Source organism: Malurus melanocephalus, unplaced genomic scaffold (assembly GCF_030028575.1).
Source record: "Malurus melanocephalus ecotype Western Australia unplaced genomic scaffold, MMel_1.1 scaffold_44, whole genome shotgun sequence".
In the NCBI taxonomy this organism is placed as follows: Eukaryota; Metazoa; Chordata; class Aves; order Passeriformes; family Maluridae; genus Malurus; species Malurus melanocephalus.
In genome coordinates, this window is record NW_026623276.1 from 2,474,585 (window position 1) to 2,489,840 (window position 15,256).

The following is a 15,256-nucleotide window of genomic DNA, read 5'->3' on the forward strand; positions in this document are numbered from 1 at the left end:
TCTTCACCTATTTCTCCTCTATGAAAGAAATAGAAAAATGAATGCATATAAGAAAGGTAAGAGGGGCTAAAATAAAGAGATCTGCAGTTGGATTTCAATTAGGACCTACTAATAAAGAGATCTTACATACTGTCCCCATGACAGTTTGTATTGTATAAATATTGACAGGGAGTGGCAACCTTTCAGTTAGTGAAAGCCAATCCTTTACAAGATTTTGTGTATCAGAACAGACTTTGACCTGTGCTCCAGTCGGAAGCTGGTGCTGATCCTGTGCCTGTTCTCCCTTAGCAACATGGGCAGCCAACCAGCCAAGCAGCTCCTGCTTGTCTAGACAGTCTCCAGACAGCTGTAACTGAAGATGCACCACAGCACCTTATACCCTGCTGATGCTGAGCACACTACAGAGGCATCTCTGCTCTACTGACTGGGGCCTTCAGTACAGGCAATCCAATCATCTCAGCACAGCAGAACACCATRGAGAAGAGCAGCTCTAAACACCTTTTCTTCTTCTCAAAGATCCAGTTTCAGCCACTGTTCAATTCGTGTTCACAGAATCATTTAAGTTGGAAAAGACCTCAAAGACCATTGAGTCCAACCATTCCCCCCACAATGCCAAGGGCAATTCTAAACCGCATCCCCATGTGCCACATCTACACATCCCTCAAGTGATGGGGACTCCATCACTGCCTCGGGCAGCCTGTTCCAATGCCAATATTCCAGCAGCACAGTTTTCCTGCTGCACGTGGCTTCCTGCTCCTCCTGTTCACTGTCCATGCTGTTGCCTTGCTGTTACAGTGTTTATTTCAGCAGATTGCTGAGGAAGCTAAAAGATGGTGTTATTTGCATTTGCTTTACCTGAGATGTAACTGCAGGGTGTTGCCTGCATAGTGCCTACAGTTTTATCAATATTGTCTCATCATCCTTCTGGCTTTATTGCTGCTGGAATGACTGAACAAATTACAGCAAAGACAGAAAAGTTTCCAATCATTCTCCAATTTTGTTCTCCAAGAAATATGTTCAGTTTTTCAGTATTTCCATTTGAAGCTACAATTTCTTGATGAACAAAGGAGTTTTGATAAATAAAATCAAGCAATAGCCACCAAAAAAAATTTTAATTACATGGTTTGGGACCTCTCAAATTCAAGATAMACATCCTGTATCAAGACAAACATCTCCATGTTCTTTGGTAGGAGACCTAAAAAAGCTTTTTATTTTTATGTCGTAGTAAAGTATGACCTAGAGAATTCTGCTAACAGCAACTCTAAGGCTACCAACATCATCTACTCACAGAGCTTCTCAGAATTCATCAAGGTCTCAATGAGTGACTCCTGAAGCTATCATTGTCCTCAAAGATTCACAGACCAACAGGTTGATTTTCAATTCATCCAAAAAACAAATTCCAGGTGTTTCCCTCTTCCTTCCCTCAAGCAACAAAAAAAACCACTCTGTAGTTGCCAAGGAAAAGGACATTGTTTACAAATATTTTTACTTTGTAAGAGAATTTATAGCTTGGTTGGGTGTTTTACTCCTCTTGCTGAAACGTGTCTTAACATCAACTTTCTATTATCATTCCTCATTAAAACTTTTAATAGGAAAAATAAATAATTACACTGCTACACAGCCTCTAGTTTTATAAGCAGAAAAATTGACTAAGTTAACTATTAATTYCTCTCTAAAACCTAGCATACACCATAAAACACATGTTAACATTATGACAGTTCCATATCTCTACTGTTAACTTTCTAAAGGCTAACACAATATTAAAAAATTCTGAAGATGTGCAACCCGAAATAAAAACCCATCAAGTTACTGCATTCTCAAAGCAAACTTAGTTGCATTTCACCTTTGATTACCATTTCATGTTACATATTTTATCACTGATTTAACAGAAACCTTTATATTTAATAATCCATGGTGATGAGAARATAATATTAACATGAATTAACAATAATGTTAAAGAACATTAATGCTAATRTTAATTAACATTAACAATGAACATTAATAATTTTTGCATATAAAGTTTGAATGTGGTAATTTGAAGACACGGAATGGTATTTGTAGGTCAGCCAGAAGTCTTACTTAGGATCTAACTACTGAATCACAGAACAATTTGAGTTGGAATGGATCTTTAAAGGTCACCTAGCACCAACCRCYCTGCCATGGACAAGGACACCTTCCACTAGACCAGGCTGCTCAAAGCCCCATCCAATCTGGCCATGAACACCTCCATGGATGRTGCATCCATTTCTCTGGGCAGTCTGTTTCAGTGCCTYGCCACTCTCCCAGTAAAAACTTCTTCCTCATGTCCAATCTAAATCTACCCTCTTTCARTYTGAAGCTGTTGCCCCTCATCCTGACACTGCAGGCCCTGCCAAAATAGTCACTCTCTGACAGAGAAGTCAAACATTCAGATAAAATCCCCAATCCTTCTCCACAGGACTGCTCTCAAAGCATTTAATACCCAGTCTGTAGTGATACTGGTGATTGCCCCAACACAACTGCAGGACCCTCCACTTGGATCTGAAGAATGGTAGAAACTTATCCAAGGAGATTTCATCAGTCACGACACCTTTCCTTACCTTGAACTATCTTAAGACCAGTTACAGATTTCCAAAGCTGACAATCTGTAAAAGTTTGTGACGTTCTGCTTCTTCTGTGTACAAGAAGCTTCATTAGCAATCAAGGAAGCTACTCACATACCAAATTTCTCTAGCATTTAATCACTCAGACTCTAAGAGCAGAGTTAATGTGGTTTCAGTGAAGGTTWTTTCAACAGTTATTTGGATAGATACCTCTAAAGGTACTTTCAGTCATTTACTTTTTATTTATTGCTTTTTAAAAATTTATTATCCAAATCCCTAACAACAAGGTTTTTAGAAGTGCTCTGCAACACCTTTAACAGAAGGGAAAAATGTCTAGTAACAGATATATATATATACCTTCAAACCCCACAGATGAGGAGATCATCTCACCTTTTCCCACGCAAGACAGATGAACATGAACTGACATAGCTGATGAAACAGGCCTAGGAAAAACAGGTGAATCAAGCTCTGTAGCTACRTATTTTTGGTGCAACATAAATGGAAACCTCTTGAGATTAGATAAAACAAGTTTGTCATATGCAGTGTTTACTGCTGTCAGTTAATTTGAAGACAAACTGCTCAACAAGGGAAACATCAGACATCTCTGAAGATTAAGACCATCAAAAGTGTGAATTTTTAAAAATTGACCACTGAAGAGATTTACTAAGTACCTGCATGATCATAATTTTTTTTCKTATTATAACCCAAGCGCCCACATAAACCATGAAAACACACTTTGTGAGTTCTAACCTGTACAGAGAGAGCACCAAAATACATTCTAATGAAAATCAGATAGTTATTTTAGAATGAAAAGCATAGGCACAGGTCAAAATGTGCCACATCCACTCACATATTACACACCTTAAAGCCCCACTCTCCAAAAACTGGAAGCCCATAAACCCTAAGAATTTACTAAAACATGGTTTTATCCCAAAAGTTGTTGTAGAAGTGTGCTCACTGAATACTACTTTTCAGTGTTTAAGCTCATAAATGAGACACTTAGCTCAAGTTAGGAGTTAGTTTCTTACACTGTTCTTGGGCCTACTCAGCACCCCTGTGGAATTCACCAGGATCTAACCGCTGCACACCCAGAAGTGTGACCATCCCACCAACACAGCCTTCACAGCATTATTACAGTCCCTTCTGGGGACTGCAGGACTCCTAGTACCAAATATTTTGAGAAAATGCACTATATGATACCGTAACACACTGCTGGCACTTAACTCAGGCTTTGACCTCCTCATGCCTCATAAAAAAAAAAGGCTAATCTACACAGGAGTCCCCTGCCTAGTACTAAATAGAGTGCATGGAAGYCCCAAAGAAACAAATTTACTTACAGACAGTTGCAACTTAAATTCATTTTCTACCTTTTATTACTTGCATAAGAGAAAATAGGAGAGATAAACACATCTTTCTTCTGCACCTCAGCTTTATGAATTTCCTTCCTGCAGCATATAAATTGAAGTTACAAGGCACTCAGTGTGCCTTTTCTGCCTGCTCGGCTCTGTTGTCAGCGCTCTTCTCCCACACCTTCCTGAAACAGCAATACATCTTCCTTTGTATCAACCCCCACCCCCATCTGAGTTCTCATACTACTTCACATATAAATTTAGAATCTTTCTAGCATACAGAACATAGCTTATGACATTTATGACAAAACCCAAAATGGCTACAAAGCTGATTAGGTTTGTAGGTTATTCTATGTCTCGCCTGTTAAATCTACAAGGGGTACAAACTGATGGAGAAGAAACATAAGAAGAAAAATCAAGCAAAGTTASAGGATAAAACCATTCTAAGAGAAGCTGAGAGCACTGCTACTTTTCTTCATACAGCCAAAAAAAAAAATCTTTCCTGAACCTAAATGAACCCCAGTATTTTAAACCTACACATATAGAGTATCAGATGCTGAACTGTCTGTACCTGCTATTCATGTATTTCCACGCAGATACACACAGTTAGCTAACACCTTTGCTTAGAAAAAGTGAAAGCAGTTACAAGAAACATCAGTGCAGAATCTTAATTAAAGATTTTAAAGAACCCTTAGATTTCAAGTTTTATTAAAAAGTGGTTTTGTATATAGTCTGATGAGACAAACAGGGTTTTATTTTCTTTCTAAGTGTGGCACGTCTAAAGTCTGTCAAATTTCCCTCTTTAACAGAGACTTGCAGGAAGGGGAATAGGCAGTTCATTTWAGAAGATATTTTAAATGCAAGTCAATTACACCTACACCAAAGTATTCCTTCCATAAAAGCATATCCACACAGATTTTAATGGATTYGATATATAATTAGTACTTTGGGCCAAGAATGTACTTGTAGTGTGAGTCATCATATTAAGAACTCATGTAAATTATCTAAAGTTTAGAAAGTGTTGGGATACTTAAATTCTTCTGTAGACAAGACTCCAAGAAGTAAAACAAAGTCTAAGTCCAGCCACTACGAAGACTGAGATATTGACCAAACACATACCAAGTTAGCCTACCAAGTGATTTCCTCAGAAGCAGCATTTTCTTTTTTTAATTGGTAATAGTTTAAAAGAAATTTCCTAAAAAAATTGTCACTTTGAAGGACATTAGTATCTGTGATGCAAACACATGTTCTAAAACTTTCAACAAGCATGACAGGAAGCATCCCAACAAGTTCATTCCCAAACTGACTACAGCTTAGCTCCTAATCACAATTAAGATAACTGAAATGGGGCAAATCCTTAAACTGATTATAAGATTAAGGAATACGGTTAAAGATACTACCAACTGCATGTCTGATACCTGCCAATTCCTTCCTATTGCTGTAGGAACAGCCGTAGAACGGCCAGCACTAACACTCATATTAGCAAATTGAGACATGGTGAATATAAACTCTGGACACTTGGCTGACTGCACTCCTGACACCTATCAATAGAACCTGAGTATAAAAACGTCTGATTAGCCTTGAGTTACCAAAATTAACACACTATATCCTAAGAACCAGAGGTCTCCTCATTAGCTGTGGTTCTAAGATGACAGATATGTAGAGCAGATCAAGAGGAGCAAGTTCCTCACAGATGGATGCAGCGCTGTTTTCCTCTGTGGCAGCAGCATCCACAAGGGTCTGCTTTTATCTAGGGATGTAGGTTTGAGCTGCCAACACTTCAGAAGCTCAAAAACTTAAGCTAAATAAGCTAAAGAGAGTAAACAATATTGTGAACTTGTACAGATTCTTGCACTATTCTTTTAATCCCTCCACTCCCTTATGCTCAAATAAGCTTTCTGCCAAGAGCAGTAGAAAATGAAGAATGACTATTAAGAGCTATTTCCACCCCCACACCTCCCTTCCCTTCCAAACCCAAATGTCAGAGTTCATACGAGGAACAAATTCAGTGTATTTGTTTTGTCCTCTGACAACAGAAAGCCAGGAAAGAAAAATTCACTAGAGAACTTCTATCACTTGCTCCAAAAAAAATAAGCCCTCTACTTCAGTGTGAAAGCACAAATTACACTTTGGTACTATTTAAGGACATCTCTAGGCATATCTAAGGACCCAGCTGCACCCCAAACAAATTGGCTGCATTTGGCATGCATTTTAGTGAGGTACTGAGTCAACTAATGAGAACTAAAAGATCATCCAATTCTGTCAAGCAGCTACCMAATGACGTTGGTTGGTTTTTCATCAGGAAGTGTTACCGTTCGCTTCCTATGATGCAATTATAACACTGACAGCACTGGTGAGATCCCGAGATTAGGTACCATCAGCTAGGGAAACAAGAGAGCAGCCCTCTACCCCAGGCCTAACCACCACGTATTTAAAGCCCTGGCCACCTGCAAGGACTTATTAATCGTGTTGTGTGCGACTGTCAGCACTGCAGTGCTTAACCACAGCATAAGAGAACCTCAATCTTTAAAAAAAGTTGCTGGAGAGAGAATTGCTATCAAAGCTATTTGAAGTCCTGTGCTCACAGAGAGGAGTGGCGCTCACGAATTCMGCCTTTGTGGAAAGGCTCCACCGCCCCTGTGACAGCCGGCGAGGCACAGAGCGGTGCACGGAGCGAGAGATGACAAGCGTGAGGCAGGGCTGGGCATGAGCCKCTCTCCCGGCACACAGACACATTCACGCACCCTCAGCCCAACGCTGAGTAAACAAAACACCAGTGCGGAGCTGAGCAGGGCGATGACTCAGCCAGGAGTGCGAGATTCGGTCCCACAGGGTAAGGAATTCGGGGAGACGTGACCGGGGGCCCATCGGCGCTCCCTACTCACCAGCAAACAGTCCACGTTCACTTCGGATTTGGGGTCCTTCAAAGTCACGTCGATTTTCTCAAAGCGAGACTCAAAACTTTCTCCCGTCGACATGTTTCCGGAGATAAAAAGTTTCCCTTATTCCAGAGCAAAGTTTAAAAAATATTAAAAAAAAAAAAAAAAAAAAAAAAAAAAAACCAAAAAAAAAAACCACAAACCAGGAACAGGCGAGCACAAAAGAAACCACACAGCCTGCACCAGGCTGAGGAAGCGCCTCCTGCGAGATCCTTTCAATCACAGAAGTCTCTAGGGCAAGTCCCCGTCAAGGGGGGGCAGAGAATCCAAGGGGAACCCGCGGCAGGGCGGGGGACGAGGCTGCTTCTCCCCCCGCTCCTCCAGGCACGCACGCAGCTTCCCGGGATGCTCACAGCTCCGCAGCAGCAGGTTTCCTCTCCCTCCCTCCTCTGCTCGGGCCCCACGGCCTCAGCATTCCCATCTTCCCAGCCGAGGAAGCCGTCCTGGGATCCAGCGTAGCGGTCCCTCCTCCTCGCCCTGCTGCTGCAGCGCCGGCGGGTCGGTGCCAGGTTCCGGAGCGCGGCTTTCTTTCCGGTGAACCAGAAGAAACTCAGAAGAGGGGGGGTGTGGGGGAAACGGAAAGGATAAAGAAAAAAGACAAAAGCCTGCAAGCACAGCAACAAGGCAAAAATGGATGGAAAAATAAAACTTAGGGGAATCCTCTGGGCGGCGTGTCTCAGTCCCGTGGGGTCGGTTCGTCCGTGGGCACGGGGCGAGGAAGCGAGGAAGGCACCCGGCGAGTGCTCCCGCGGGCGGCGGACGAGTCACCTCACCGGCGGAGCGGCAGCATCTTTCTTCCTCTCTCCTCCTCCTCCTCCTCCTCCTCGCTGCCTCCCGCCGCTGCCAACGCCGGTTCAGCTCCCCCCCTCTCCGCTTCTCCGCCTCACGGACGGGACAGCAGCCCGGACCGCCTCAGGACCGACCCGAGGTTGCGGCGTGCGAGGGGAGGAGGTAAGGAGGCGGCTTAAGGAGAGGGGAGAGCGCCAGGTCCGGCGTCTGCGAGGGAACCTGCGAGAGCCACCAACATGTCCGCCTTCCTGTTTGAACAGTCGGGACGGCGGCGCGGKGCGCATGCGCAAGGGGAACGGCTCCGGTGCGGGTGGGGACGGGACGGGACGGCGGGAGGTGCGCGCGCCGGGAGCCAGGCGCGTGCGTGAGGCGGCCGGAGGGGGCGCGCGCCTGGGAAGGAATCACAGAATCAGTGACAGAATGAAGTGGGCTGGAAGAGACCTTTGAAACCATCCGGACCAACCTGCGAGCGAACAATACCGTGTCAACTAGACCGGGGCACTMAATGCCACACCAATCTTTCCTTAAACGCCGCCAGGCATAGTGACTCCACTAGCTTCCTTGGTGGCCTATTCCAATGTCTAATCACCCTTTCTGTGAAAAAAAAACTCTTCCTAATGTCCAATTTAAACCTCTTCTGACGCAGCTTATCGCTATGTCCTCTTGTCCTGCCACGGGTTGCCTGGGTGAAGAGGCCGAGCCCTACCTGGCTACAGCCTCCTTTCAGGGAGTTGTAGAGATCGATACCCCTGAGCCTCCTTTTCTCCCGGCTAAACAACCCCAGCTCCCTTTYCATGGGACATGCGCTCCAGACCCTTCACCGGTTTCGTTGCCCCGGGGAAGAGCCGGAGAGGAGGAAGCGGGGGGGCAGGCGGGCAGCGCGTTGGACCCGGCCCCGGCGCAGGCTGTGACAGCGCGGCATCGCCTTCCGGGAGCCGCTGTCTCTGCGTGCCCGCCCCGCCCGGCCGTTCCGCCGGCAATTGCGCGCAGSCGAGGGGCAGCGTCCCASCGGGAAAAGCGCCCCTTCTCGCCAGCTCCCCGTGCCATGGGATTGTGCTGCCGTGCTTCCTCCCCGGCTCCCCGGGCGCGCCTCGGAGCTGGTGGTGCCGCCGCCTTGGCACACCACGGGCACGGGAGGACAGGTGCCAGCGAGGGTCGTTCCGAAAGCTGCTGTGCGCTCCGTCCTTGCGGATCTTCAAAAGCCAGGCCCTGGGCAGCCGGCTGTGGGTGATCCTTAGGWGATCCCTCACTGRAGATATTTAASAAGCGTAATGAGCGCAATCRTGTGCCACSTGCTCTGAGATGACCCTGCTTSAGCAAGGAGATTGGACCACTATAGTACTTTTCCAACCTGACGCATTCTGCGATTCTGTGCTGCTTGATCAGGGCGACTGGAGAAGTTGACCTCCAGACATCCATTCCAAGTGCAGCTACTCTTCCCKGTGTGTCCAGGGAAGGCGAGGCCATCTTCCACAGTGCCAGAATTTCAAAGCATTACAGTTTATGTCCAGACAAGAGCCCTGTTCAAAGTAACGCACCAAAACACAGAAAGAATAGATACCAGCGCTAAACATGTGACCTGTGCAGCCTGCATTGGTGTTTCCAGTTCAAACCTTACCCTCAGACCACAGCAGGGACCTTYTCTTCAAATAAGTAAACACAGAGTCCATTAGTTTGGAAAAGACCTCTGAGATTGTCCAGGCCAACCTTTGATTGAACACCACCATGTCAATTAGACCATGCCACTTAAGTGCATGTCCAGTCTTTGCTTGAACACCTCCAGGARCAGTGACTCCACCATCTCCCTGGGCAGTCCATCCCAATGTTTAACAACACTTTCTGTGAAGGAATTTCTCCTAATGTCCAACTTTACCTTCCTGTCGCTCAGCTTTAGACTCCAGCAAAATAATGATTTCAAGTAATACTGGATACAGGCTGCTGCACTGATTCAATTCTTTGACTTCCACTGCAGTGCCATAAATGGCAATCTTTTACAAAGATCACTATAAATTGCAAAGAGATTGTCAAGTCATTAATCTTTGGTCAGTGAACCGTTGCCAGTAGCAAACCTGAATTATTAGCACTACGAGTTATTTTCAATGTCGTGGTTAAGAAAAAAAAATCGTAGCCAAGTGTTAGAACATTTGAGTTATTCAGTCTTGGATATCAGTACTTGCTATCTTGCTTTACTCAGAAAAAATAAGAAATGGCATTTTACATTTTGCTTTTTCTTATCCACAGCTGACTGCATCTTTGTTTCTGTTTTCTACTGAGAAGTATGTACAGTTAAAGCAAAAATACAGGCTATAGCAACATTTCTCTCTCATTTTGTGCTGGCTACTACCACAGCCCTTTGATTCAGAGGGTTTGGTCACTCTTGGAAGTGCAGATGTTTCGTTTCAGCCACCACAGTCCAAAGAGAAAAATCTCCACAAGCTACAGGGTGTAGGCTTGGGATCATTTAATACATRATGCAGTAAGTAATGTCTAAAATACAAGGAAAATTCTTCTTGCAGTCTTCATCTAAAGCAAGATGAAAATCATTATTTGAGATACGGAGCCTAATTTGCAGTGCTCTTGGGCACCTGGTTTAGGCATTGAAACATACGCAGGGATGATGCCAGGCCTCAGCAGGATGATTTGAGGCAGCTAGCTGRAAAGAATGCAAAATTCATGAACCTGTAATGGAGTACGAAAGAGGAAGCCTGAATCTGCAGCTCAGTGGGCAGGATCACCACTGTGATCTGCAGGTGCCACTTTATGTGTTTCATACAATGTCTACAGGAAAACTTACAGGTACTCTTGGAAATGCAAAACACCTTGCATCCTCTCCAGATCTCCCTGCAAAAAAACTACATGGATCTTGCTCCCGCTTGCCCTTTGCTTCTTTGCAGTTTTTTTTACAGTGGCCCAGATGCAACACAGTAAGTGGAGAAAAGCACCATCCCAACTGTTGCCAGCTTGGAGAATTCAAGGAGAGATGAGAGCTGGGCATCAGACAGGCCCAGGCTCACATGTTTATTTATTTTATAGTGAAGGATCTTGCCTCTGAACCAGTACACTCGAGAACCTGTACCAGTGTGTGGTGAGCAAAGCTGCTATGTTTGTGTTCAGCTGGKTGCAAACTCTGTGTGTTTCAAATGTGTCTGTCAGACTGGGCTTTTCTCACGACTGTGGTGGACTAAAAGTGCTTGTCTGTCTGTCTCAAATAGAATAGAATTTGTGTGGGAGGTACTCATGCAGCTGTCTAGGAAACTCAGCATTGCTTCAAAACTGTAAGAGGGAGGCTTTGGCTACCAGCATCACAAAGGATAATAGATTMTGATTTTTAAAAGCAGGTATGGGTTAAATGTCTGATGTGATAAAAGTACTCATGTTGTCACTTGAGAGTGTAGTGTAACTATTTTTAATCCAGAGAACACTCATTCACATGCTGGGATCTTGAAGCCCATTTTCACAAACTTTATTCAGACTATTTGTATAGGTGTGACTAGGAACTTCCATATTTCTAGCATTGGCCACTTAGAAACCATATGAATCCCCATCCTACATAACCAGCCAACCAGTGCATTGAACTTTTGAACATTGATTTTTCTTTTATCTCCCTGATAAATAAACCAAGAATTTCTTGTTGCATTTGTTGTGTCACATATTTTGGAATCAAGCGAGGTTTTGTTTAGTGACATAGGAATTACTTAACATATGGATTACCTGATAACAGGGGTATGATAAAGCATGCAAGCCTGAAAGATCATTTTTGCTCTCTTCAGAAGCATGTAGTCTCTAATTCTTGGAAGTGTCTCTATGTAAGTTGATTCCATACATAGCAAACAAACTATGCATCCTAATAAAAGCAAAATCATATCCATATTGTCTTGCCTATTTCAAAAGGTGTTTAAATGTTCCTGCTTTTTGTATGATACAAATTGACACTGATTTAAGAGCTGATTCTTTGGCAGAGATTGAAATTTCTTATTAAATACAGAATATCAGTAAACTGAAGAATGACTACATTGGCTTCCTCTAAACCATAATAAAATACTTTTAAARGTACAAATAATACTGTTTATTGTTCAAATAACATTCTTGTATACGAAAATAATAAAACTGTGCATGTAAGAGGTTTCAGTAGTGCCYGTTTCAGGAAAATTCAGCAAAAAGTGAGAACACAAGAGCAGTGTAATACTCAAAGCTCAGGCGTCTCTGAGCAGGTACTGTAATTCCCTTCCTCTTGTGAAAAAGCTAAGAAAAATTAAGCAAAGGAGGTTGYAATAAAGTCAAAGGCCATCTACATTTTTCAGGTCACTGTGTATCTTTAAAAGGCATACCCTCTCAGAATGAGAGAAAAGSCTGTGAAGTCAGTGTTGCTGAAGTAGCTACTGAGTTCAGAAGAGTTGCACAAGACAGAAATGAGCCTATATCCTGTTCACCATATTAGGCCAAGTTAGTAATGCGCGAGGTCCCCTCATATTCAGCTTCCAATTTAGTCAGCATGAAGCTTTCAGCAGTTAAATCACATTATGTTAAGCCTGCCTTTAGTCCACCTCCTTTGCCCTGYAAAACTGGCTCAGTTTAGCCTGTGCTTTAGTCCTAGGGACAGTTAATAGCACAGGCCAAATATGGCTCAAAGCTCTGGGGTGAAAACTGCTCAACAAATCCAGTCGTTGGGCAAAATATTTTCCATTGCTAAAGCCCGTCTGTGCAGCAGGTCATTTGCAGGAGCTTCCTGCATCAGGCAAAGTGTGATGGATGCACAAGCAGACATATCTGAACTGACTTTGGGTACTGATAAAGTCACACTAAAGATCACCAGCACTGATCTCAGTGTGCTTGCAAAACCTGAAAAAATAAAGGCTGTAATGAATGCTGTGGCTGTAAGTAGCTGATTTAAAGCTGCAGTCATGGTGATGACTACACTGCAGCCCACTCACCTCCTTGGGGGCTCATTTAGGCACTGACACGACTTCTCAAGGAATTGCAGACTGTAAGCTTGAGGTGCAAAGTGCTCTAAGTAATGAACACATTAAAATGCTCTATGAATAGGAGAGAAAATAAAGAAATGAGAGAGATATTAGTCATGACTTAGTACCCTCGGAAAAGTCATCTTGGCTCTTGATGAGGCGAAACATAGGACCCATAACAGAAATAAAAGTGACCTAGGCAATAAGAACTGCTAGCACAAGAAGACACTTTTGCATATAACAGATCAAAAGAGAATTTCCTATGGATAGACTCAACAAAAGTAGTATTTTTCAAACATCTGTTTGGCGAACATGTGTTTGATGTTGAAACAGTGCAACATRTACCTGTACATTTATAAATATGATTTTCCTTCGTGTGACCAGATTTAATAAAGATGTGATGCTCCAGGAATATGGCCTTGCCTGTTCAATGTATCCCAGCTTCCAAAAGAAGGCAGTTCTGCAGTTGCTACTGTTCCCTATTACAATGCATTTATAAGCACTGTAGTACTTCTCTTGGCATCTAGTGCTGGAACCCTGGGGAGAACCTGCTCCCACTGCCTGTGAGTGCTGAGTGWTGAGTAAGAAATGAGGCACCTGAATCAAATACTTGGTGCATGTTCTTGAACAAGCTAGAAATGGGAAAGGGGAGAGGAGGAAGCATGAATCACCTTTTGCAACCTTTGCAGTGGCTCAGTTTGATGGAGAAGATCTGGTCTGAAAACAAACTGCTGCAGGAGGAGAAGTAAACTGGATGGCATTGTCTGTTCCAGTGCAAATGCAGATGCRTTTGCTGCCAGCAGACAAGGGCATCGTTGTGTAAACAGCATAGACACTCCCAAAGTAACTTCTGCTGTATCTGGAAAGGGGGGGAGCTGTGAGCCCAGAGATAGATAGCAACTCCCATATCTGGTCACCATATGCCTCAGGCCAACCTCAGCCACAAGTGCATAGACAGCCCACGTCCCTGTATTTTTATGCTTTAAAAGTGCAGAAAAAAGCCYGTAAAAAAATGTATGGCAAAAGCTCACAAGCTGATTTGAAATCAAAATTCCACTGGAATGCTGAAAGCTTCATACCTCAGTAAGGACCATTTCCGTGGCAAATACTATTTTCCCATTTAAGCCACTTGGTGGGTACAGAAAATGTCAAGATGCCAGAAATTCTTCTTTTACCCTGGGAAAAGCATTTTTTTCCCACTATCCCAGAGCTTAAAAATGGCCCAAGTAATTCTTGTTGGAAATCCTGAAAAAGTCAAACAAATTTAACTCTAAGTCAAAGAAAAGCTGTGGAAAAAAAATTGCCCAAAAAAATGAAGCTTTCATAAAGACAGGAGTTTATTAAAGCAGAGCTAAAACATAATTTCCTGATGGTTTCATCTATCAGGATAGAAACATAAATAACATGTCTTTTGTATCTGTATATTTCCATTGTATGAATGGAAATACAAATAARTATGTGTTTCCATTAGAGTGATTATCATAATTTTAGGCCTCTTAAAAGCTATAATGAATCCAGTTTTCTACACTGCTGTTATCTTGTTAACTGTGAATCAYTTATGAGATTAATAATTTTTCTTCTTTCTTTCTTTTCTCCAGTTCATAACCTTAAGTGCTCTCTCCCAGAACAAATTTATCCCACCCCACCTTACTCCTACTTCCCTGACATACACATATCACATTTCCTGTGGCTGGATTAGTTTTACAGTCCTTGCTCAAATAGTTCTTCTGAAGACAAAAGTTAAAAGTAAACTGGGCTGAGTTTAAAAGTAAACTAGCTTTGATTGCCCTGGCTTTGTTTTTCTGTGTGCTGTCTTAAATATCTACACTCCCTGTAAGTGCTTTGCTCTGATGAAGACTATGAAATCCATAAAAAGCCATATTTTTTTATMTTGAGCCTGGGACATATTTAACAGTTTCAGGCCTTAACAGATAATTAACTTCTGAATTACACATCTCATAACTTTGCTGGTATAAACAGAGGGATCCATGTGATCCTTTTCTGGACAGAGCTGCAGAAGTTGCCATTCCTGACTCTCCATTCACAGTATGGAGATTCACAACACTAGTTATAGACAATTGCTTTTATACTGCAAAGCTTCATGAGAGTCTACGTCTTTTGTCTTAGATTAAATGCACTCAAATGCCATTAAATATGCAGTTTTTTTAAATGCATATGTTTCGTATTACTATCTTCTTTTTAGAAGATATGACTATATTCTAAAAAAAAAAAAAAGTAATTGACAAAATCATTGAACTGCAGGAATTATGAGCTCAATCTCAGAAGCCGTTTTTGTTCACATTTGGGATCTTTTAAAATTCTTCTATTAATCTCATGCCACTAGGCAATCAGTTGACTATATACCAATGCTACCATTGTTGTTTTGTCTGTAGAGCTCTGCTACTCTTAGAACACATCTATAAGGTTTGAGAGAGTCTAGTCTTAGACAATAAGGATGATTTAGATATTGACATCTRTTATAATTCTGTTTTCATTTGGCCATAACAACCCAAATCCCAAGAAATGAAAATTTTGTAGGTGTGATCATAGACAGAAAACTATGTGTATAAAAGTGTGAGCWAGGTCTTTCTCATCAAAGAGTTGTTTTTCTTCTTATTTTTCTGTCCCTCCCCTCT

The 15,256-nt window shown here is 42.6% G+C and overlaps 1 protein-coding gene across 1 annotated transcript in view; it reads right to left on the minus strand.

Annotated features, from left to right (window-relative positions):
- ROCK1 (Rho associated coiled-coil containing protein kinase 1) overlaps positions 1 to 6,971 on the minus strand; it is an 82,795-nt gene extending 75,824 nt beyond the window's left edge. Inside the window, exon 1 of the mRNA XM_057364922.1 lies at positions 6,817 to 6,971. Within this exon, the coding sequence (XP_057220905.1) occupies positions 6,817 to 6,909 (93 nt within the window). The 5' untranslated portion in view covers positions 6,910 to 6,971. The remainder of the gene's footprint in view (positions 1 to 6,816) is intronic.
- Between the last annotated feature and the right edge of the window lie 8,285 nt (positions 6,972 to 15,256).